Raw genomic sequence first — 25,749 nt, forward strand, 5'->3', positions numbered from 1 at the left:
TTCCCCTCCATCCCGTGACCACCTCCTCGGATTTCCTCACTGCTCCCTTCACTAGCGCCCCTCATCTCTCTGTAGTTCCCCCCCCCTACCCCGTGACCTCCTCCTCGGATTCCCTCACTGCCACCCCCACCAGTGCCCCTCATCTCTCTGTAGTTCCCTTCCAGCCTGTGACCCACCTCCTCATAAGATTCCCTCACTGCCACCCTCCACTATTGCCCCTCATTGCTCTGTAGTTCCCCCTGCCCCATGACATCCTCGTTGGCTTCCCTCACTGCCACCCTCCATTAGTACCCCTCATCTCTCCTGTAGTTCCCCCACCTCATGACCTCCACCTCGGTTTCCCTCACTCCCACTCTCCACTAGTGCCCCTCAGCTCTCTGTAGTTCCCCCCCACCCCGTGACCTCCTCCTCTGACTCCCTCACTGCCACCCTCCCTCACTGTCTGCCACCCACACCCTTCATCTCTCCGTAGCTCCCCCCACCCCATGACCTCTTTCTGGTATTCCCTCACTGCCACCCTCCACTAGTGCCCCTTATCTCTCCATTGCCCCTCTCTCATACCCATTCCATTCGTTGTATAGCACTACTCATATCAGTGTAAGGTGTCACAGTACTTTACATAACAGCAAGCACACATTATACAGAGACAATAAATCAAAATCAGTTTACGCGAAATGTCACATAAACTAATGAGGATTACAAGGTGTAGAAATCACTTCATCCATTCTGGTGGGCAGTATATTTTACGGGGGTTTGGTCGGGACTCGGAGAAGCACAAAGTCAGGATTTAAAGAGTACTCCAGTGGTCAGGGTTGGCTTTACTGATAAAAATGTATAACTGCCCAAACAAACTCTTATTAGTAACATTAGAATAATGAAAGAATGGAGAAGTTCTAACTACATCACAACACAAAAAAAGCGAAGTTTGTATGTAGTTTTTTTATGACAGTTCATTGGTCACTGTCTTATGTTAACTTCTGAACTGCAAGTAACACAAGGATATCTGTGACAGAGGTAGTAACCCATTGAGCTATTCCCACAAAATTCAGTTTATCTGCATTTACGAACTACCAACCGACAAATGGTTGCTCTGCAGCAGGATTGTAAATCACAAGTTAACAGTTTTTATTGTTGTTGTACATCGGTGGCAGATTCACTGCGACTGCGAGGGCTAAGGAGGCTCATGTTTGGTGGGCCTGGCCCACCCTCTAGAACCGGGCCTGGTAGGTAGTGGTGCAGCCTGCTAGCATAGCCGGAGTCTTGCTCGCAGCCTCAGGCACAGGCAGGTCAGTGAGGAAGACTGCCCTCAAGGGCAGGGACGGCCTTAGCACTGGTGGTGCCCTTTGCATTAATAGCTCACTGGTCTATGTTAGGATTTTAACTTATTAACTGCAAGTAACAATAGGATCTCTCTGACAAAAGCAGTAGCCCACTGACCTATTTACATTATGTGCACTTTGTGATCTGCATGGTACATGTTCTTTGCAGCAGGCACATTAACACTCTGAGCTACCTTTCCATAAGTCAAAACTTCCACTAAACAATATGCAGATCTCTCTCAAGGAAGAACATTCAACACCAGATTCATCATGCCATTTTTATTGATGCCGAAAATTGCTGGAGGCCAGGAAGGAGGCAGCAAGCGCTTTTAAAATCTTAATATACTTGCAAACATAATGCCTCCACCCAAAGTCAGCACCCGGTGCGGTCACACCGGTTGCACTGCCCTAGAGCTGGCCCTTCAAGGGTCCTGTGACCTCAATGACAGTCACTGTTCTAGGGTGTGCTGCTTCATAGGCCTGCCCGCAAGACTGGAGTTGAACTTCAGTATGGATTGTGTGGACAAGCCTTGAAGGTTAAACCACACTTGCCACTGCTAGGATCCGCCTGCTGGTGCTAAGACACCAGAGCTTCTAAGGTCTTGCGAAGCCTTCTAAGGTCTAGCATGGGTTGTGCTCACTCAGGAGAGTGGTCTAATGGACTGGTTATTAAGGCTGAACCTGGTTCACCAGTTCCAAATTCAGCAGCTCTGGCCATAGTGGCACATCCTCTTCCCCACTGAAAACCATACTGCCCCACTGAGAAAAACTCACACTACCTTCAATTACAACCCAATTGTTGCCGGCTATAAACACCTGGATGTGGCTCAATTTAAATGACGCACTAGACAAGAGCAATATGTGGCCTACAAAAAATAGTAACAACATCCTGGAAAAGCAAACACTCAAAGGGAATGCAAAATTAGCAAACCATGTGAAATGTAAGCAGGAACAACATGGTTAGCTTAGCGCTTTTACACTCACTATTCAGAAATCAGTGAGTGCTTTTGCCTGAAAAGTTGAGGACATGACAACAAGGCCCTGAATGGACCCATTTTAACGTCCATTGCTTATATCCTTACAAAATGTAAGCAGTAGGGTAAAAAAGACCACATCCCTGGACGCAGAGCCGCAGTACACATTTCTTTTCTCCAATCCACACATTGCAGCACCTCCAGGATTGGTGCACTAGGTGCAAGCCCAGGAAAAACAAAGACAAGAAAACAAAAATAGCGCTTCACTGGCAAACTCTGTAAAAGTGACGCTAATGTGTTTGGGTGTTAATAAAATCAATCTGGCCAGCTTGCTACCACTCTGTCTTACTTTATTTAGTTATTTTATCATATTTTAACCTTTTATTCCCGAAGCTGCACCTTGGAAATAAAATAACAGAAAAATACGACATTTCCAGCAAAAGTGTTTTTTTTTTTTGGATCCATTTCACAGGGGAGCAAATAAAAGAAAGGAGAGGAATGAGACAGGGGACGCACATCGCACCGTGAACTAGACTGTCAATCAGCGCTGGACAGTCACCCAGTCCTGCGGCTTTTAGTGTCAGGGAGCAGCGTCGCGTGTCAGGCAGTAGGCGATAATCATAAACCCGTGCTGGCTGCAGTGCCAGGCCTGAGGCCAGCCACCACCTCGCTCCCTGCTCACATTCATATTAGGCAAGCAACAGCAACAAACAAAAGTCGGTGCAGTTCCACTACGTTGCGGAACCCGGGCCTGTGCCTAGTAGTAGCCCACATGCCCCTTACTTCCTTAGGCCCCTTTTGCTTTTGAAATTTCTGGCCCGCTCCAGCCCGGTCTTGAGTCGCAGGTGCCATTGAAAATCAATTATTTGTGCTCACACAACAGTCGAATCACCACGTTCCATGGATCATTTGAAATGGAGACAATGAGGCATTACTGTAATCGGACTGAATGGTACATTAAATGGAACTCTGTGTCTCTTAGTTGGGCCATATTTGTAATTTTTAGGAAACATGTAGAGAAACGTTAAAATTTACAAACTGTATCACGGGTCATATCATTTAATATTTTTCAATAATTTTTTAGATCAATTAAGTAGGATGAACTGTTCTTTTGCAGTCCCTAAATATGTATGTCTCCCGCCCAAACATGTTTAAAAACGTTTTGTAATTTCAAAAATTGGCTCAACTTGAAACAGTGAACTTCAGCCGAAGTAACGCCCACAGGTAATACTGTACCAAAAGAGGTAATGTCATCAACACAACTGCATTCCTGTACAACAAAAAAAGGCAAGAATGCCTAGTGTAACAAACTAGTACTGACTTCAAAAGTGCTGCACTAGAATAATGCCTCTCCAAACTGTAACACGGAACTGCTTCTAAGAATATTGATCTAGTTGAAAACACACAACATCTTATTAAACGGGTCAGCGCGAAACAAGCAGTTTTATGGCCGATGTTTATTCAGCTCCCTGCCTACATAGACTTCGGTCCTACCCATTGACCCCACGCTCCTACTGCACACCTTCTGCTGTGCATTATCGGATTACAAATGTAATTTGCAAAAATGCAAACACCACTCACCTGGCGGCGGGCGGCACTGGGACACAGGGACAGGCAGGGCCAGGGGGAGATAGAACTAGAAATAATTAATAATTAAATTAAGGGGTGGCAACTGCGAGAGAAGGCCTCTCGTTGTCACGGTCTCAGTCTCTGGGTTCTGGAATCAGGGGGTCACGCGCACTTGTGAGAGCCCCAATGCGCATGTGTCACCACCAACAGCCACGGCGCCCGCCCCACCCCCCTAAGGTGGGTGAACTGAAACCTAAGAGCAGGTCGCGCAGACGCGGCGAGGGAGACATCTGCGCAGCGCGCGCGCACGCGAGACCCGTCACCCGACCCACCTCCGAAAATCATGGAGAGATTGATTAAATTGTGCTTTTTTCTGCCACGGAGCGAGCCGAGGAGAGAGTGAGATGCAGCAGAGTACAGTAGTGAGTAAAGTGACTACTGAACAGTACTTAGTGCACAAAAATAGGCCCCCGCCCATCCCAGCAACAAAACCGGCCCCCGGCCAAAAAACCGGCCCCCACCCCTGGCAGCCTACCGGGGGATAGCCCGGTGCCCGGCATCGCCAGTCCGGGCCTGCCCCTTTCATACCGTTCTTTCCAATGACACCGTCTTGGAATCCTCCGGCTCCGAGGACGTCGACGCCGCTTCCATCCTCGCCAGCTCCGGCTCGACCTCGTTCGACGCCGATGGCTCCAGCAGATCCACGTTCGACGCCGGCACCGGCGCCATCGGATTCGAATACTGCGCCGCCGACACCGATGATTCGTTCCAGAAGGGAGACTCAGAGGATTATTGAAGAGCAGAGGTACCTTCAGGAGGAAGCGGAAGAGGGAGAATTGGTGTAGTCAGATGAAGTATTCGAAGAGCTTAAAGAAGCTAGTGGATTGGATCTGTCTCCTGAATGGGAGATTACTCCACCGTCAGATGAACCCTCTAAGGACGTTGCTCCCTACCATTCGGTTATCAGGAAGGCTGCGGAGCTGCTTGATCTCCAGTTACCAACTACGGAGTTTAAGTCGAACATTTTAACTGAGGTACTACATTCTCCCACGGCGGTTTCAGAGCCTTTGCTTCCCTTTAATGAGGCCATTGTGGAACCTGTGTTAGAGGTGTGGCGCAAGCCCTTTTCTGCTCCTGCGGTCTCTAAGTCGATTGCTAGGAGATATAGGGCAGCCCCAGGGGACCCTGAATTTTTTTTTATTTTATTTTTTTTAAAGAAACCTTTATTTGACTTCAAAGAGTTACAGACATGGGCCTACTACCACTTGGGCCGGCCGCTAAGTAGTACGAGAAGAGTTAGTTCATCGTTATACAGACATGTCAATCAAAAGATCCCGTTAGTCCGTCCGCACTCTAAGTGAAGGCAGCAGTTGTATCCGAATATCAATATAAAAACAGTTTCAACTTTTAATTTAAAACTTATAAACATTTCACACGAACAAGGCAATAAAAATTATAAGTATCAGGCACGTGCTCCCCGGGGTAGGAAAGTCCCCCTCATATAGTAATCATGACTGGTCTGCGACAGAGATTGGGGGGGGGGCCCGGGTGTGGAGAAAAAGTCAAACTGTAACATACTCATGACCTAGCAAATTAGGAATGTTCAGCTAGGTGGGCAAAGGAACATCCAATACTATCGCAAGAGGAGGGGCGCAGATGTCTCCGCGATAAGAATTCCACGGACCCCACACCTTAGACCATTTCCTGGGCTTGCCTCTCGCCACATACACCGTCTTTTCTCTAAACATGCACCAGTCCATATTCTCCTTCCATACCGAGATCGTGGGTGACCTCTGAGAACCCCATAACTGTGCGATGTCGCGTTTAGCCACCATATTCCCCAGAGTCGCCCACTGCGTCTGCGCCACATCATAATCATTTGGCTCCCACACGTTCAGCAGACACCTTTTAGCTTCTGGTAACAGAGCGACGTGTGTGACCTCTTCCATTACCGCATGCACCCGATTCCAAAAGCGAGCCACCTCAGGACATTCCCATATGACGTGAAGGAAAGTACCCAGCAAACCACAGCCACGCTTACACAGACCATCCACGGAAAGACCCATGCGCATCAGGCGGGGTCCAGTGATATACACTCTATGGAGTATCTTCAATTGTGCGAGCCGAAGGCGAGCCGGAATTGCCACCTCCCTCGGGGAGGCCACCGCCGATACCCAGTCCTCATCGTCTAATACCAAACCGTCAGCTACCCAGACCTCCCTCGGGTGGGTCAACAGGTCCGCCCGGTCGTTTATAAGCTTTTTATAAATCAAGGAGATTGTGCTGTCAGGCACGTAGCCATCTAGCACCCTGTCCTCCAATGGGGAATATTCCGGGATAGCAGTAGCATCAGGAAAAACCGAACACAACGCATGGCGTACCTGAGCATACCGGAAGTACTCCCTATCGTTCAGCTTATATTCCACTTTCAGCATGTCAAACGTTTTAAACTTCCCTTTCACCCAAAAATCACTCACCTTACATATGCCAATCATATCCCATTTCTCAAATCCTTTTGTTTTCCACAAACAGCCCAGCCTTTCTGAAGCATACAGCGGGGTCGCTCGAGTCAGGCGGTCCTTCCATCCCATCGCAGCATTCGCAGCATGCCACACACGTACTGCTATCTTTGTTGGGCCTGTCAATTGCACACCAGGAGACTTCGAATAAAGTGCCCTATTGTAATCCCCACCAGGCAATACCATTTTATCCATCGCAAACGCCGGGTTCAGGGCCGGTCCGTACATCCCGTGATTCACCGCCACCAGTTGGGACGCCCAATAATATCGCTTGATATCGGGGAGTGCAATACCCCCATCATACCAAGGGAGTGTCAATTTTGTGAGAGCGATTCGCGATCGCCCGTCCCAGAACAATTGCCTCTGCAAACTCTCCACCTCACGGAAATAGCGGGCCGGAATAACGTCAAGCGTGTTTTGTAGTGCATACAGGAATCGTGGTAGTGACATCATTTTGAACAACGCCGCACGTCCGAGCGGTGAAAGCGGAAGCCGTCGCCAACCCAAAACGTCGGCCTTTAGTCGCTGAAGTGGGGGGAGCAAGTTCCGCTCATAACGGGCCACAGGGTCTAATGTTATGAAGACTCCCAAATATTTAAACCCCGATTGCGAAATCTGGATAGGGCAGCCACGCGGGAGGAGAGGAGCATCACCCGAGAGAACGTAGACACATGACTTAGTCCAGTTAATGACCAAGCCGGAGTTACGACCAAATGAGTTTAGAACATCGACTAATACAAGTAAAGACTGCCGGGGAGATGTGAGGTACAGGAGAATGTCATCCGCGTAAAGAGAGATGCGGTCCTCAAATTCAGGCGTCCACTGAATGCCCCGCAATGAGGGCTTCCATCGGAGCCAGGCAGCCAGAGGCTCCAAGGCGAGTGCGAAGAGAAGAGGCGACAACAGACAACCCTGCCGCGTGCCTCTTCCCAACACAAAGGGTGTTGACACTCTGCCATTCACTACCACCTGAGCCAATGGTTCAACATACAACAACTTCACCCAACCGATAAACGCAGGGCCAAAACCAAATTTCGCGAGTTCCGCCCAAAGATACGGCCATTCTAGAGTGTCAAACGCCATTGTCACATCCAGAGACGCCAAAATGGCCGGCTCACGTATGTGCGCCGCTCTGGCGAGCACTCCATGGAGACGCCTCAGGTTCAGAGCCGTGTTACGGTGAGGTATGAAACCTGACTGATCCGGATGGATCAAGTCGCCAACGACCCTAATCAGACGATTAGCTAAAACCTGAGCTAGAATTTTGGGCTCCGCATTCAACAGTGAGATTGGTCGATAAGAAATACATCGATCCTGCGACTTCCCCTCCTTGTGAATCACGACTATTGTGGCAAGACGCTGATCATAGGGGAGGGAGCCCACTTCTCGTGCTTCAAGGAACATTGCACGTAGATGAGGCGCCATCTTGTCCGGACGCAGTTTATACAGTTCGATGGGAAGGCCATTAGGACCCATGGCCTTGCCGGAAGTGACCGAGCGAATGGCCAAAGCAATCTCATCAGGCGACAACGTCGCGTCCAGCAGTATCCTATCCTCCTCTGACAAAGACGGCAACGCAATATCTCTCAGCAGTAGTTGAGAGTCATCCTCAGAGCGATCCGAGACTGGAGAATATACTTCGCGGAAATAACCCGCGAAACAGTCAACTATTTCCACAGGGTCAGTCACACGCGCGCCATCCGCTCTCTCAATGACCGGTACCACTCGACTCGCTCTCTCTTTCTTGTCCAACCATGCAATCAACTTTCCAGCCGTATCCCCCACATCGTATAAGCGCCCTTGTTACTCTCTACTCATCACCTTGGCAGCATCAGTGACCAACGCTCTATAGTCAAGCTGCTTGATACTGAGAACGTGCAACTTATCATTCGTAACACCCCGCTCCAGGTCCCCTTCCAACTCAGCTATTTCATTCTCAAGGCGAACCACCTCCTCAATCTTGCTTTACTTGGTGTGGGAAATTAGGGAAAGGGCTTGCCCACGGATCACCGTTTTGAAGGCTTCCCACAACGAGACAGCAGATGATATTGGCCCCACATTTTCATTAAAATAGTGTTCGAGAGACTTAACCAGTTCCGCCCGGATTTTAGGATTACGCAGGTACCAAGGGTTAATCGGCGCTACCCTCCCCTCAGCCCCGATGGCGACCTCCATATGCAACAGTAGTGGGGAGTGGTCAGAAATACCCCGGGCCAGATGTCTTACTTCCCTAACCATCATAGCTTGGGCCGCCGGCATAAGGACATAATCAAGTCTCAATAGACTTCCATGAGCCCCTGAGTGGAAAGTGTATTGCGCCTGTCCCGGGTGCAGTAATCTCCAGCAGTCTATAAGTCCGAGGGTATCTATAAACCCACTCAGCCAGGTCTGCGCCCCAGGGAGATCCCTGGGGGGGGTGACGATCCGCTCTACCGGATACGACAGAATTAAAATCGCCCCCCATCACCAGAACCCCCCCCCCCGGGAGTCCCAGGACCATGCGCCCTAAATCACCAAATGTTACAGTCTGCAATCCTGGTGGGACATAAACAGAAACCAGCGAGACAGTTCTGCCCTCCCACCGTCCTACGAGTGCAGCATACCGCCCTCTGTCATCATGGATTATATCGTCCACCTCCAGCGGGAGAGAGGCTCTAACCAAGATGCCCACCCCCATCGAGCCAGAAGTGAAACCGGAGTGAACAGCGAGACGATATCCCTGCCTATTCATAGCATGGCAAGAATTCCCAATTAGATGCGTTTCCTGCAGAAAGACAATGTCTGGCGAGAGCCGTTTCAAAAACTGCAGCACTACCCCACGTTTAATCCTGTCCCCCAATCCATTCACATTCCATGAGAGTACTCTCAATCCCCTACCCCCCATCCGAGCCTCGCGCACAACCCCCTCCCCCCAGAGAACACGACCCCAACCACCAGTCATATAGCGTTACGTTGCCTTGTAAAACATTCAAACATTCCCCAACCCCCCCCACCAGCATTCCCGTTACAACTCCCCCCTCCCTGCACCCCTGCGTGAGCCCATGTAGCCCCCCCAACTTGCAGTGTGCCTGTCGCCCTACCATTGACTAATCTACAAAAAGAAACCCCAGAGGAGGAAAGAGTCTCACTAAGCACCCCACAACCCCCGGGCACGTAAGAATAAGACACTGAATATAAACATCGAACCAAGGTATTGAAGTGTCATCGCAATGTTCAGTCACCGGGAACTTTCTGCCCCGTCAAGCCCCCTCCGTTCTCCTCAGTTTGTTCCTCTCGACTGCGTCGCTGGGGCAAAGTATCAAGCCAATCTCCAACCACCCCCGGCCGATCGAAGAAATGTGACCGATCCTCAAACTCATCACGCAACCTGGCCGGAAAGAGCATCGCATATTTCAGCTCCATGTCCCTCAGGCGCCGTTTAACACCCATGAATCCCTGTCTCTGCTTTTGGACCGATTGTGTGAAGTCCGGGTAGAAACTTATATTAGTGTTCTCAAACTTCGTCGGCCCACTCACCCTCGAGGCCTGCAGGATAGCGTCCCTGTCCTTGAAATTGAAAATTCTGGCAATAATAGGCCGTGGGGGAGCGCCCGCTTTCGGCTTACCACCTGGAACTCTATGGGCCCGCTCGATCGCAAAAAATTTACTCAGCCCTTTGGGTGCAAGATGGTTGATCACGAGGTCTTCCACGAAGAGGTCGGCCGCAGGAACCTCCAATTTCTCCGGCACCCCTATTATGCGCACATTATTCCGCCGAGCCCTACTTTCAAGTCCTCCAGCCGACGGACAAATAAATCATTGGATGTCCGCTGAGTACGGACCTCGGTTTGCAGGTCGGACACGTCTGTTGTCAGGCTCGACGTTTTCAGATCCAAGGATTTGACCTTTTCATTTGTTTTTGAAAGGTCCGCTCTGACTAGATTAAAGTCGATCAAAACCGTGTCCAATTTATGGGCCAAGGTGTCGAATTGCTGACTAACCGCAGCTTTCATCTCGTCGATGGCACCCATGACATCCTGCAACGTTAATTCTGTGGACGATTCCAGGTCCTCCTTGGATCTCTCCGGTGACTTATGCAGTCCACTAGGGGATCCTTTTGACTGAGCATAGCGGTCCATGTTATTTGCTTGGGTATAGCCTCCCCGCCTAGTCGTCTTGGATTTTTGTTTATCTCCGTCCGATCTAGCTGTCATTGTCTGAGGGCCACCGAGGTTGTCGTCCACCAACACGATTAGTAATCTCTGGACAGCCGATCTGATGAGCCTCGGCGATCACGAAGTGTAGGCCAGGCTAGTGTCCAAGATCCAGTCAGGATTCCCAATCTTCCCACTATCGACGTGTCGTTGACAAGCCAGGGTCTCTCAGCCAGTTTCAGCGAGGAGACCCGAAAGTGAAAGTGCGGGGTACACACCAGCCCAGGTCCTGCATGCCGTTGTTGTTCACTTTCTGCCCGGGCACCACGCCAATACGAATCCGGGGCAAGTCCAGGAGTAGGCCGCCAACTTGAAGCCAATGCTATCCCGGTTCCTGAAGTCCGATTTCAATTTGGACAACGGGGATCACCTCCGCTTATGTTCGCCTGTAAAAGCCCGTCGATGGAATCAGGATTTATTCAGGATAGACGTGAGAGGTTGCGGAGGCCCTCGGGAGCCCTGTGCCTACGCAGCCATCTTGGTTGCGCGCTAGGCTCCTCCTCGGACCCAGAATTTGTAAAGTCACATCCTTCACCTGAGAGCCTGGTAATTCAGGCAGCTTGTTCGGGAAAGTCTAAGGGGGCTTTTCCTCAGGTTATTGGGGACAGAGAGGCTAAAAGGCTAGACCAGTCAGCAAAGAAAGTATTTTCATCAGCCAGCATGGCCTTGAAATCAACAAACGCCACTTGTCTTTTGGGACGCTATGTGCACGCGCTTATGGATTCGGCTAAGAAACTGGCGCCCAAACTGCCTGAGGAGGATAGGACTGGGTTTAATGACATCTTGGCTGATGCTCAGGCGGCAGGACGTCAGGTGATCCAAAGTGGGCTGGACACTGCAGATTCTGTTGCAAGGATCATTGGGTCTTCTGTCGCAACCAGAAGAAGTGCTTGGTTAAGATCTTCAGAGTTCTCACAGGATGTGCAATCGACTCTATTGGATCTGCCGTTTGATGGGTCTGGCCTATTTGGTAAAAAGGCGGATGCTGCTCTAGAAAGATTCAAAGAGAGCAAGGCGACTGCTAAATCTCTGGGACTTCAATCTCAGTCGAGGGGGTCTTTTAAGAGGTACAGAGGATTTGGAAGGGCATCCTTTCGACCCTACAGACAGACCAAGCAGCAGCAGCAAGGTTCCTCGTCCAGAGGTTTCAGGGGAAGAATCAGGGGTCGCACTCGTGGCCGGCAACTCTCCTCCTCCTCTTCCTCTTCCTCAGACCCTCCCACCACCGCAAAGCAGCCCTAGATTCGCCATTCCGGATCATGCTGGTCCTGTGGGGGGCCGGCTTACCCATTTTCTACACGATTGGGAATCTGTAACTACAGATCTCTGGGTTCTGGATCTTGTAGAGAATGGGTACGCCCTTCCCTTTCGGGAATTCCCTCCAAATTACCCTCCTTGTCAGGGGGCTTGCTCGGGGGACCACCGTCTTCTCCTGCAGGAGGAAGTCCTGAAGTTGTTTCAAAAAGGTGCGATAGAGGTGGTTCCAGAGCAGGAGAGGGGTCAGGGATGCTACTCCCGGTATTTCCTGATTCCGAAAGAGGACGGCAGATTGCGTCCGATATTGGACCTCAGAATCTTGAATCTTTTTCTAAAACAAGAAAAGTTCAAGATGCTCACCCTTGCTCAGGTTCTTCAAGCGCTGAATCAGGAGGACTGGATGGTGTCGATCGACTTGCAGGATGCGTATTTTCTGATGGATACATCTGCCAGTGGATTCCTCACCTTGTGAATATCCCCTGCGCCAGCATTCCACGGAACTTTTCTTCCCCAGCATTCCACGTCGACGTGGGCGACGTCACAATACATCGGCTCCGCACGCGACTCCGTACGACGTCATCGGAGCCATAAGAAGCCCACGTCGGCGTGGTGACGTCAGTTCCCTTTTTTCCGCGCCGTCGACGCGCAACGGTTTTTTCCCAGTGCTCTCTAGATACTTTGTAATCTAGTGGTGTATTCTTGTTAAAATCGGAATGTCTTCGACGAGGAAGTCGGGCTTTAAGCCCTGTAGGGAGTGCGGAGGCCTGATGTCCATGACGGATCCGCATCAGAATTGTTTATGGTGTCTCTCTTCTGATCATGATGTGGATGAGTGCGGGTGCTGTAGGAGCATGAATCCTAAAGCACTGAAGGAGAGGAAGACCAAACTCTTCATGAAGAAGATCGGTGAGGAGAAGAGAGGGAGGAAAAAGGAGAAGTCCAGGCGGGAGTCTTCGACTTCGAGGTCGTCGAAGTCGAAGAAGCACCATAAGAAGAGGAAGCATTCTTCTCGGCGTCGGTCCTCGAAGTCTAAGAGGTCGAGGTCGGCTTCGCCTCGTCGACGTCAGAGCAAGATCTTGTCTCCTTCGCCTTCTCCGGATAAGTCTTCGAAGTCTCCCTCTCCGAAGCGGACTCCGGCTCGTTCCCCGACGCCGTCTCCGGCGCCGTCCAAGGCTTCGACTCCTGGTCGGGTGGAATCTGATGTGGAGCAGGAGCAGGAAGAGTCTGTCCCGGTGCCTGATGACTCCGTGGTTCCGGTGGAGGATTCGGAGGAGCCGACGCCGGTGGCTCCACAGGAGGATACAGGGGCAGTTCCTTATCCCCAGTTCCCGGCTCCAGGTACGGATCCTTCGGGATTTCTGAATGCCATGTATGGCATTTTTCAGAGAGCATCCTTCCCATCCGGAGCACCAGCAGGTCCCGTGGGTCCGATGGCGTTTTCTCTGGGAGTGCCGCAGCAATATGCTCAGGCTCCTTTTATGCCTTTTATGCCGATGGCGCCTTCTTGGCAGTTTCCGGCGCCGGTTGGGAATCCGGCTCGACCTCGGATGGATGGTCAATCTTCGGAGCCTTCTTTGACGCCGAGGCCGACTCCTTCGACGCCGCATCCGGCGCCGCCGACTCCACCTGTAGCGCCTCCGACGCCGATGCCTTTGGCTCCACCGACGCCGCGTACGACGTCGACGACGCCGGCTCCCCGGAATCGATCGAGGCGTGAAGCCCAAAGGGTTTTGGAGGAGGAAAGATTTCGTGCTGAGGTGGAAGAAGGTGAGGTCGACTCTTCTTCGGACGAGTTTGGAGGTATAGAGGTGGCAAGTGGTTTGGATACCACCCCGGAGTGGGAGCATGCTTCTGCAAGGTCTTCTCCACCACAGGAATTGGCGCCCTACCATGTTGTGATCAAGAAGGCCGCGGAGTTGTTAGATCTGCAGCTGCCCTCTGTGGAATACAAGTCCAATCTGCTCACAGAGGTGTTGCACTCCCCGACGTCGGCTTCTGAGCCTTTGCTACCTTTCAATGAGGCTCTCTTGGAACCAGTATTGGAGGTGTGGAAGAAGCCTCTGTCAGCTCCAGCAGTTTGCAGGCAGGTGGCAAGGAGATACAGGGTTGCGCCAGGAGACCCGGATTTTTTATCCACGCATCCTTCTCCGGAGAGCCTAGTGGTGCAGGCTTCATGTTCTAAACATGCTTCGGGTGCTTTCCCCCAATCTCCTGCTGATAGGGAGTCGAAGAAAGTTGATCAGGCGGCCAAAAAGTCTTTCTCCTCAGGAAGTATGGCATTGAAGTCATCAAATGCTACGTGCTTGCTGGGGCGTTATGTTCATGCCCTGATGGACTCTATAAAGACTCTGGCCCCTAAGTTACCTGAGGGGGATAAGTCGTCCTTCATGGAGGTTGTGGCGGACACTCAGGCAGCTGCCAGGCAGGTGATCCAGTCTGGGCTGGATACGGCGGACTCTGTGGCGAGAATTATGGGGTCGTCCATTGCCGCAAGGAGACAAGCTTGGCTCCGTTCCTCAGGGTTTTCTGCGGATGTCCAGGCCACGCTGGTGGATCTGCCCTTTGATGGACAAAAGTTGTTTGGGGAGAAGGCAGATTCTGCTCTTCAACGTTTTAAGGACAGTAGGTTAACGGCGAAGTCCTTGGGTCTGCAGGTTCCTGTGAGAGGTTCAACTTTCCGTAAGGTTAGGGGATTCGGAAGGTCATCCTTTCGCTCCTTCCGACAGCCACAACAACAGCAGCAACAACAGCAGCAGAATCCCCTCTATCGCTCCTATAGAGGGAAGCAAAGGGGTCGGAGAGGTTCTGGTCGTAACCCCTCTTCTTCCTCCTCCTCCTCTGCTCCAAATGAGGCTTCAGGGAAGCAGCCCTAGATCCCCCATCCCGGATCATGTAAGACCTGTGGGGGGTCGGGTGTCCTACTTTCTACGGGGTTGGAAATCTGTTACAACCGACCTTTGGGTTTTGAACCTCGTAGAGACTGGGTACGCCCTTCCCTTTCGGGAGTTTCCTCCCCCTTACCCTCCTTGCCAAGGTTATTGCTCGGAGGACCACCTGCTTCTCCTGCAGAAAGAAGTTCTGGCCTTGTTTCAGAAGGGCGCAATAGAGGTGGTTCCGGAGCAGGAAAGGGGTCAGGGATGCTACTCCCGGTATTTCCTGATCCCCAAGAAGGACGGCAGATTGCGTCCGATTCTGGACCTCAGAATCTTGAATTTTTACCTGAAACAGGAGAAGTTCAAGATGCTGACCCTTGCGCAGGTTCTTCAAGCGTTGCAGCAAGGAGACTGGATGGTGTCGCTCGACTTGCAGGACGCGTACTTCCATGTCCCAATCCTGAAGTCGCACAGGAAGTATCTCCGTTTTACGGTTGGGTCGCAACATTATCAGTTTGCGGTCCTCCCGTTTGGTCTTACTACTGCACCTCGAGTCTTCACAAAGGTGATGGCAGTGGTGGCTGCTCATCTCAGGAGGTCGGGGATTCCGGTTTTCCCCTACCTGGACGACTGGCTTCTGAAGGCAGAGTCCCCGGAGATGGTGCAGCGTCATCTGCAGGTGACAACTCAGCTGTTATTCGACTTGGGTTTTTCGATCAATGTGCCCAAGTCTCACCTGGTGCCCTCTCAACGCAACCTGTTTATAGGGGCAGTACTGGACACTACTGTGTGTCGGGCATTCCCTCCTCCTCAAAGGATTCTCGACATTCAGGAGATGGTCCCTTTATTCCACAGTGGAGCGGTTGTTCCAGTTCTGAAGGTCCTTCGCCTGCTCGGTCTGTTCGCTTCCTGCATTCTGTTGGTCAACCATGCACGCTGGCACATGAGGGCGTTCCAGTGGTGCCTCCGCAAGCAGTGGTATCAGCACAACGGGGATCTCGGGGAGTCGATCAAGATCTCCGGAGAAGCTGCAGCGGATCTGTCTTGGTGGAGCGTGGAGGGCAATCTGTCCCAAGGAAAGCCTTTCCATCTACCTCCATCGGTGGCCACAGTGATAACGGATGCCTCCACCCTAGGGTGGGGAGCTCATCTGGGGGATCTGGAGATCAAGGGTCTTTGGTCTCCAGAGGAAAGGTTGTTTCATATCAACCTTCTGGAGTTGCGGGCGATTCGTTTGGCACTCAAGGCCTTTCTCCCTTCCCTTCGCGGTCGGTCAGTTCAAGTTCTGACGGACAACACGACCGCGATGTGGTATATAAACAAACAGGGAGGAGTAGGGTCTCTTTGTCTCTGCAGAGAGGCCCTGCGGCTGTGGTCCTGGGCTCAGGACCATCAGATTTGTCTGATGGCAAATCATCTGGCCGGGGTGCTGAATGTGCGTGCGGACAGTCTCAGTCGGCAGTTCTCCGCCGACCACGAGTGGAGGCTCCATCCGGAGGTGGTTCGTCACGTCTTTCGGACGTGGGGGACTCCTCGGGTGGACCTGTTTGCCACCCGAGAGAACGCGCACTGCCCGTCATTCTGCAGTCTCCAGTTTCCGATGCAGGGGGCGTTGGGGGACGCGTTTCAGTTGAGTTGGGGTTCACGACTCCTTTACGCGTTTCCTCCCATACCCTTGATTCCTCGGGTTCTGAGGAAAATTCGCCAAGACCGGGCCCAAGTCATTTTGGTCGCCCCGGACTGGCCAAGAAGGGTGTGGTACACAGATCTTCTCCACCTCTCCTCGTGCCCTCCGCTCCGTCTCCCTCTGAGGGCAGACCTCCTCTCGCAGTCGGAGGGGCAGGTTCTACACCCCCACCTCCAGAGCTTACACCTTCATGCCTGGAGATTGAACGGGGCAACCTGAGTTCCTTCTCTCTCCCACCTGATGTGGTGGACGTTATTTTATCGGCCAGGCGACACTCCACCAAGTCCATATACTCCTACAGGTGGTCTAAGTTTGTAAAGTGGTGTGGAGAGAGATCCATTGACCCTTTAAAGGCTCATCTTTCTGATGTGCTTCAGTTTGCTCTTTCCTTGGCTCAGCAGGGCTGTGCTGTGGCCACGGTCAAGGGCTACCTTTCGGCCTTATCGGCATTTCTGTGCCTTCCAGATCAACCTTCGTTATTTAAATCTCCGGTTGTTCTGAGGTTCATCAAGGGCCTTACAAACATGTTTCCTCCTACTCCATTTGTAATGCCTCAGTGGGACCTTAATCTTGTCTTAACCTTTTTAATGGGGTCCCCATTTGAGCCTCTTCATAATTGTCCTTTGAGGCTGTTGTCCTTTAAGGTGGTTTTTCTTGTAGCCATAACCTCGGCAAGGAGGGTAAGTGAGCTTCAAGCTCTTAGTTCCAAACCTCCTTTTCTTACCTTACATGCTGAAAGGATGGTTCTCAGGACCAGGGCTGCTTTCCTGCCAAAAGTTGTTACTCCTTTCCATTTGGGGCAGTCTATTACCCTCCCTGTTTTTTATCCACCCCCTCATCCTTCCAAAGAGGAAGAAAGACTCCATCGCCTTGACCCGAAGAGGGCTATGAGTTTTTATTTGGACAGGACCAAGGACTTTCGTGTTGATGACCAGCTTTTTATTGGCTACGTTGGTCGTTCTAAAGGTAAAGCGGTGCACAAGCGCACGCTGTCAAGATGGATAATACTGACCATCAAGATCTGCTACGCCCTGGCTGGTAAGACTCCTCCTGAGGGTATTCGTGCTCACTCTACTAGAGCTAAGTCTTCAACATCTGCTCTGGCCCGGGGTGTTCCTGTGGCAGATATTTGTAAGGCCGCGACTTGGGCCTCCCTCCATACTTTCGCAAAGCATTATTGCTTGGACTCTGAGATGAGGAGGGAGGGCCACTTCGCGCGCTCTGTCTTGCAGGACTTTCTGGTATAGAAAGGTGGACACCCTCCTCCGGGAGTGGGGACTGCTGTGGGAATCTATTCACAAGGTGAGGAATCCACTGGCAGATGTATCCATCAGAAGAACAAGTTACTTACCTTCGGTAACGATTTTTCTGGTGGATACAGTATCTGCCTGTGGATTCCTCACCAACCCACCCGCCTCCCCGTTGTCCACCTTTTGTATACCATGAAATTAGTCTTGTTTGAAATGCTTATATTTTCTCTTGTACATTTGTAGGTAATGCTTGTTTGATTAGCATTCCCTTGTTTTGTATGCTATGTATATGTATTGGTTTTCTATATACTGTGTATACTTGGGTTTGTCGTTGGTTCACCTGTTCGCCTCGAAGGCACGGAAAAAATGGGTGGAACTGACGTCACCACGCCGACGTGGGCTTCTTATGGCTCCGATGACGTCGTACGGAGTCGCGTGCGGAGCCGATGTATTGTGACGTCGCCCACGTCGACGTGGAATGCTGGGGAAGAAAAGTTCCGTGGAATGCTGGCGCAGGGGATATTCACAAGGTGAGGAATCCACAGGCAGATACTGTATCCACCAGAAAAATCGTTACCGAAGGTAAGTAACTTGTTCTTCACATCCCAATCCTGAAGTCGCACAGAAAGTATCTCCGTTTCACGGTAGGGTCGCAACATTATCAGTTTGCGGTCCTACCGTTTGGTCTTACTTCTGCACCCCGAGTCTTCACGAAGGTGATGGCAGTGGCAGCCCATCTCAGAAGGTCAGGGATATCAGTTTTTCCCTATCTGGATGACTGGCTGATAAAAGCAGAGTCGCCAGAGAAGGTGCTGCATCATCTGCAGGATACAACTCAGCTGTTGTACAAATTGGGCTTTTCGATAAACGTGCCCAAATCTCACCTCTCAGCGCAACCTGTTCATAGGTGCGGTACTGGACACTACTGTGTGTCGAGCATTCCCTCCTCCACAAAGGATTCTCGACATACAGGAAATGATTCCTTTATTTTACAACGGAACGGTCGTTCCGGTTCTGAAGGTCCTTCGCCTGCTCGGTCTGTTCGCTTCCTGCATTCTGTTGGTCAACCATGCACGCTGGCACATGAGGGCGCTCCAGTGGTGCCTCCGCAAGCAGTGGTATCAGCACAAGGGAGATCTCAGGGAGTCTGTGAGGATCTCCAGAGAAGCTGCAGCGGATCTGTCTTGGTGGAAGGTAGAGGGCAATCTGACTCAAAGAAAGCCCTTTCATCTTCCTCCATCGGTGGCCACAGTGATAACGGATGCATCCACCTTAGGGTGGGGTGCTCATCTGGGGGATCTGGAGATCAAGGGTCTTTGGTCTCCAGAGGAAAGGTTGCTTCACATCAACCTTCTGAAATTACGGGCAATTTGTTTGACACTGAAGGCCTTCCTCCCTTCCCTTCGCGGTCAGTCTGTTCAAGTCCTGACGGACAACACGACCGCGATGCGGTATGTCAACAAGCAGGGAGGAGTGGGGTCTCTTTGTCTATGCAGAGAGGCTCTGCGTCTACGGTCCTGGGCTCAGGACCATCAGATTTGTCTGATGGCAAATCATCTGGCCGGGGTGCTGAACGTACGTGCGGACAGTCTCAGTCGGCAGTTCTCCGCCGACCACGAGTGGAGGCTCCATCCGGAGGTGGTTCGTCACGTTTTTCGGATGTGGGGGACTCCTCGGGTGGACCTGTTCGCCACTCACGAGAATGCTCACTGCCCGTCATTCTGCAGTCTCCAGTATCCGATGCAGGGAGCGTTGGGGGACGCGTTTCAGTTGAGTTGGAGCTCACGACTCCTTTACGCGTTTCCTCCCATACCCTTGATTCCTCGGGTTCTGAGGAAGATTCGCCAAGACCGGACCCAATCATATTGGTCGCCCCGGATTGGCCAAGAAGGGTGTGGTACACAGATCTTCTCCACCTCTCTTCGTGCCCTCCGCTCCGTCTCCCCCTGAGGGCAGACCTCCTCTCGCAGTCGGAGGGGCAGGTTCTACACCCCCACCTCCAGAGCTTACACCTTCGTGCCTGGAGATTGAACGGGGCAACTTGAATTCTTTTTCTCTCCCGCCAGATGTGGTAGATGTCATTCTGTCTGCCAGACGTCACTCTACCAAATCTATATATTCCTATAGATGGTCTAAGTTTGTACTTTGGTGTGGAGAGAGGTCAATTGATCCTTTGAAGGCTCGTCTGTCTAACATTCTGCAGTTTGCCCTTTCTCTTGCTCAGCAAGGCTTTGCTGTGGCTACAGTTAAAGGATATTTATCGGCTTTGTCGGCTTTCCTTTGCCTGCCGGATCAGCCGTCATTATTTAAATCACCTATTGTGCTTAGGTTTCTCAAGGGCCTCACAAACAAATTTCCTCCTACTCCCTTTATTGTGCCTCAATGGGACTTAAACCTTGTATTGACTTATCTTATGGGTTCTCCCTTCGAGCCCTTACATAAGTGTCCCTTGAGACTGTTGTCTTTTAAGACGGTTTTCCTCATTGCGATCACCTCGGCAAGGAGGGTAAGTGAGCTTCAAGCTCCGAGTTCAAAACCCCCGTTCTTGACCATTCATGCTGAAAGAATGGTACTCAGGTGGTAACTCCCTTCCATCTGGGGCAATCCATTACCCTCCCTACCTTTTATCCTCCCCCTCACCCTTCCAAGGAGGAGGAGAGACTTCACCGCTTGGACCCTAAGAGGGCGGTGAGCTTTTACCTGGACAGAACAAAGGACATCAGAGTTGATGACCAGCTCTTCGTGGGCTTTGTTGGCTGCAGGAAAGGCAGAGCAGTGCACAAGCGCACCCTTTCCAGGTGGGTTGTCTTGTGCATCAAGATATGCTACTCCCTGGCTGGTAAGGAACCTCCAGAGGGTTTAAGGGCTCATTCCACTAGAGCAAAGTCTTCCACTTCTGCTTTGTCTAGGGGCGTTCCTGTGGAGGACATTTGTAGGGCGGCAACTTGGGCCTCCCTCCACACCTTCGCAAGACATTATTGCTTGGACACCGAGGTAAGGAGGGACGGACACTTTGCTCGATCCGTCCTTCAGGACTTTCTGGTATAGAAGGGTGGACACCCTCCTCCGGGAGTGGGGACTGCTGTGGAATCTATTCACAAGGTGTGGAATCCACTGGCAGATGTATCCATCAGAAGAACAAGTTACTTACCTTCGGTAACCCTTTTTCTGGTGGATACAGTATCTGCCTGTGGATTCCTCACTGACCCACCCGCCTCCCCGTTGTCCATCCTTCTATACCTAAGGTTTTATTAATAATGTTTTAGTCTACTATTCTAATGATGGTATTTCAAAATGTATATGTTACTGTCAAAGGCATTGTGTCTTTCTTTGGCCTTTCTATTTATTCTCCACACTATGTGTGTTGTTCTGCATATTGTGTACTGTGTATACTGTGTATATATTGCTGTCAGTCCGTCCGTGTGCCTCGAAGGCACGGAAAAAAGGGGCGGAACTGATGTCATCACGCCGACGAGGTCTTCTTATGGAGCCGGTGACATCAGCGGAGTCGCGAGCGGTGCCGTTCCTCTGTGACGTCGTCTTCGACCTCATCGGCGTGGACTGCTACAAAAGTTTCTGAATGTTGCTGGCGCAGGGATATTCACAAGATGAGGAATCCACAGGCAGATACTGTATCCACCAGAAAAGCGTTACCGAAGGTAAGTAACTTGTTCATCTGGTAGCGACGCTATCTAGCTGCAGATTCATTACAGCCCCACCCATGCCTCCCCGCTTTGCGGACTAATGTTGTAGGGCTAGGGTTACTCACCTTTTCAGGGCCCTAGTTTTGCACACAACTACGTCAGTTCTTTCGTGGCTCTGCTCTTCTGGGGTGGAAAAATAAAAAGTACTGACATTCGCGTGCCTGGGTGGTGCCTATATAGGTACCGCAACGTCATAACCAATGCTTCCGACAATGTCACGGGTATCCAAATGGAGCCAGCCGACTGAGGGAGTAAGGGGTGGCTAAGCCAAAGTTTCCGGATTCAGCCTGATGCCTGTGAAATTCAAACGTAAGGAGTCTTCAGCTAGATAGAGCCTCTACCAGATAATGCGTTACTGAAGATAAGTAACTTGTTCTACAGTAATATAGCAGGTGGGGGAACATCATTATATTTGACAATCCATTGCGGCCAGCTATAGAATGTGGAAGATGTCTTCAGAAAGCCACACATCCTCAGAGAGGTGACAGTTTTCAACTGGTCACTGTCATAAATATCTACATTAATGTAATATATACTTTGACACCCAGATATTTGAATGTCTTGTGCCCAACTCTAGTGTGCATTTGCGTGTAGACGAATGTGATTTGTAACATCTTTTTTTGGGAGGAAATACTGGACTTGCTCTAGTTAATTGCTAGGCCAGCTATCTTGGTAAAGTTTTCCTATATGGTGATGGTTGTGGCTAGATCACGGAGTCACTTAAATAAAAGAGGACATCATCTTCATAAAGAAAAATAATGTGTGATGTTCCAAGCACTTTCACAACTTTCAGATTACATTCACATTGTGCCCAGCTAAGTGGTAGTTTCATTGCATGCACAAATAGAAGGGGCGAAATTGGGCACCCTAAATATGGTGCCCAACTGTAGTTGCCATCCTTCTGACAACATACTTTCATCCATAATGTTGTACACACAGTATACCATACATGCTACCCCAATCTAACATATTGAATGTCTTTTCAATATCCAATGAGGGCACTGAGGAGGTGTCATACTCTTGAGGTACGCTGTCAAGTATATGAAACAGACTTCTTAAGGTAGGTAACGTTCTGCGGTCACGTATGGATCTGCTGTGATTAAGGTGAATGAGGCGGGAATAGCTTTAAGTAATCTGCTTGCTTTACATTTCCAGTATATCATAGTTCAAATTCAGCACTGACATAGGAACGATACAGTGCTTTGTCCAGGTGTCCACAATTAGGTTTGGGAACCACTAGCATCATTGCTTCTCCTGCCATGGGGAGAGTCTACCTGATTTCAATGAGTAACGAAAGACTGCTAATGAGTATGGGCATAGCAGTTGCTCATATATGATTTAAAAATCTAATTGCAAGCCATCTGCCCCAGGGTCCTTCTGTCCAGGTAGAGACCTAATCCTGTTGAGCTCTCTGCTTGTATGATTGGGTTGTCAGTCTCTTCCCTATTTTCCAGGCAGAGTGCTGGTAGAGAGGCTCCTGGCAGATGGGCTATGAGGAACACAGGGCACATTTGGACAGAGCTTGTGTACAGGGAGAAATACAGTTTTTCTGGAATTTTGTTAAAACCCGCTTGTGCATAACACACCACGCCATCTGTACATCCTAAAGCAGTCAGTTCTTCTGTTTGAATTCCATTCTGATCAGTTGGGCTAACAATTGATCAGACTTGTTTCCTTCCTTCTGTGCCATAGCTGTGTATTCTCTAGAGCCCAGTGATTGTACTCTTTGTGGTAAGAACATATTTCTCTTTGTGCTCTAAAAGGGCTATTATTTGGCTGCATTCATGTACCAGTTTCATCTCAAAGTCTGTCAAGATTTTCTCCTGCACCCATACCTCTTTTGTTAAGATTACTCTAATTCCCCATGCCATCTTAATGTACATTTCCTTAACTTGTTGTCTCCACTCTCCGAAAACATGGGGCGGAGCCTGCTAGAACAGGATTAACCATTGTAAAGTTCTATTAATTACTTCTTACATGTAGGCAGAGGTCTCCTCCACCATGGCTGAGACATCCCCATATTAATATATAGGGAAAAATAATAGTTTATTCATTATTTAAAAAAAATAATAATGAGAAATTGAAATGTAAATTAACTTAAAGTAATTATTAACCTAGAACTAAATCAATGGTACATCAGAGATATCTGCATAGAAAAGACAGAAGGTCTTTGCACGTCGGTTTGTGAAAAGCATTTTGTAGAACCTGAGTAGTAAAGTTGTAGTATAAGGAAACGTACAAAAAAGTGCAGCTTGCGACTAGACCGCACAGTTAGTATCCCACCGACTCTTTGGAATTAATTTGCTAAAATCAAGTGCCACCTGCACTACAGTTTCTATCTAATTGATATGCTTTAATGGTCACTGGCTGGGGAAAAAGGAAAAGTATAAGACTTGGAATGATGACATTTTGACAGAACACTTTTCTAACTGGAGGCAATATGTGTGGGCTTGCCTGAGATCTCCAAGTGGCAGGCCCCCGAAGTGGACTGTGTCATATCAAATCAACTGTCATGCACCTTACTATTGAGTGGATTGGGGTGTGACAGAGCTTGAATGATTCATCAATGGCTAATATATACTTTTAAATTGGCCCTAATACATGGAAACCACGCCATTAAATGAATGTAATACTCTTTCTCCTAGAACTTTATGAAATGTAAGTTTTTTTAATTATATAACTGCTACTGTGACTGTGGGGTTGCTTGCCTACGATTCCCTTTGCTTTTTATGAAAGTTACTAAATACAAATATATATATTTTTTAAATCTGTTTTCCATCTATGTTTTATTTTGGAATTCAAAACCATCAGACGTTTGGAACATCTGTTGTTGTATTATTCATGCATTGCTCAGTTCTTCTTGCTGATTCTAACTTCTTGTTCTGCTGCAGCCATCGGTGTTCTCTAAGTGGAGAAGACCTGAACCGACAGTGGTTAAACCCCAACCCAGATCTTCATCCTACAATCTACCACACCAAGGGCCTGCTGCAGTACCTGGCTGCTATAAACCGTGCACCTCTAGTAAGCCTAATTGTTTGTTCATGAGCTAATTATTAGCGTAAGACATTAATTAATGGTAATTTGGCATTTACTTTTCAGTGCTTGGCTTGTAATATGCAAAGCATATTTCTAATGGATACTTACTCCCAATCAAGCTTCCTTGATTGAACCCTTTCAGAGGGACTTGACTGGATCTGGATATTATGCCACAGCTATATGTTATGGATGCCGAGTGTCTTTTTTACATTTTTTGATTCGCCTTCCCTTCACTAATAGCAAGGGGGAAGAACCCAGACAGCAATCTGTGTAAAAGCAGTTCGGTTAGAAGAGCAAAGGGAGTGCTGCAGGAGGATGGAACTGTTTTGATCACACAAACATTCAGACGAGAGCCTCAAGATCCCACAACACTCTCTATTTGTCCACATTGCGGATGTCGGGACCTGGCCAGCCACATAATTCTCCATTTGAGGTCCATAAATGTTAAATATAGCTACCAAAGGAATCATTCTGATTGGTTGACCAGCTCCCAATGTCCAGCTCAGTGTGCTAATAATAATAGGCTAAGCTGGTGAAAGCTCTTCTTCATATTTTGGCAGTGTTTTTGTGTGTGTGTGTTTGTAAGCTTGCTGTTTTGGGCACCTTTTAAAACACTATTTTCAATTTAAAACAGTTACAGGCAACTCAGTAACATGAGTCAGTAGGATAGCATCACATGCTACAGCGTTGTTATATATGCATAGCAGTAATATCACATGGAATTTCCACAGGATTAGGTATAGCTTTGACAGCAGGTGAACCAGTAGGTGTGGGCATACTTGAATAACCTTTGCAAGTTTAATCGTTTGTCATCTCATATACAGCTTATAAGTGTTCATTTGTTTTGGCCAGGTATGCAATAGTGGTCCCCAAAAGCCTTTGGTCTCAAGATTCTCACAGCAATGTACCATATATTTTGCATTGTGTAAACAGTTCGCAAGACCACTCAACCACGGTGCGCAACTAGGTTTCCCATTACCTCGCCTTTGTAGAGTGGCTTGTCACATGCCCAGAAATAATGCTGTAGCAAATAGTTTACTATAAGTCCTGGGTATGTTATTTACATATTTCAGCATGGTCATAAGTGGAGAGGCAGGAGACTCAACCAGAATTATCAATTTAAGTGAACTCAAAAGACTTTGCCAAAATGGGTGGATCATCTGACAGTGCCATGCCACACATAAAAAGTCACAGTTATGGGCTTTACTTCTCTAGCAGTCCGAGCTTGTGGCCAATCCAAACTGGTACATGGTAGCTGGGGTGTAATAAGATCTGTTCTCTCATTTTTATTGTATAAGTCAGTGTTTCCCATTAGGTGAAACGTCCATGATTTGCTTGATCAGTGATGTCATGCCCAGGTCCCTTTCC

The 25,749-nt window shown here is 49.5% G+C and overlaps 1 protein-coding gene across 2 annotated transcripts in view; it reads left to right on the top strand.

Moving 5' to 3' along the window:
* The window catches only part of AGTPBP1 (ATP/GTP binding carboxypeptidase 1), a 1,256,713-nt gene that overhangs the window by 992,952 nt on the left and 238,012 nt on the right, over positions 1-25,749 (top strand). For both annotated transcript variants that reach the window (XM_085633101.1, XM_085633102.1), the window contains one exon: positions 24,237-24,366. In XM_085633101.1, the coding sequence (XP_085489227.1) occupies positions 24,237-24,366 (130 nt within the window). The remainder of the gene's footprint in view (positions 1-24,236; positions 24,367-25,749) is intronic.

The sequence above is a fragment of the Triturus cristatus genome, chromosome 2_1 (assembly GCF_964204655.1).
Source record: "Triturus cristatus chromosome 2_1, aTriCri1.1, whole genome shotgun sequence".
Taxonomy (NCBI): domain Eukaryota; kingdom Metazoa; phylum Chordata; class Amphibia; order Caudata; family Salamandridae; genus Triturus; species Triturus cristatus.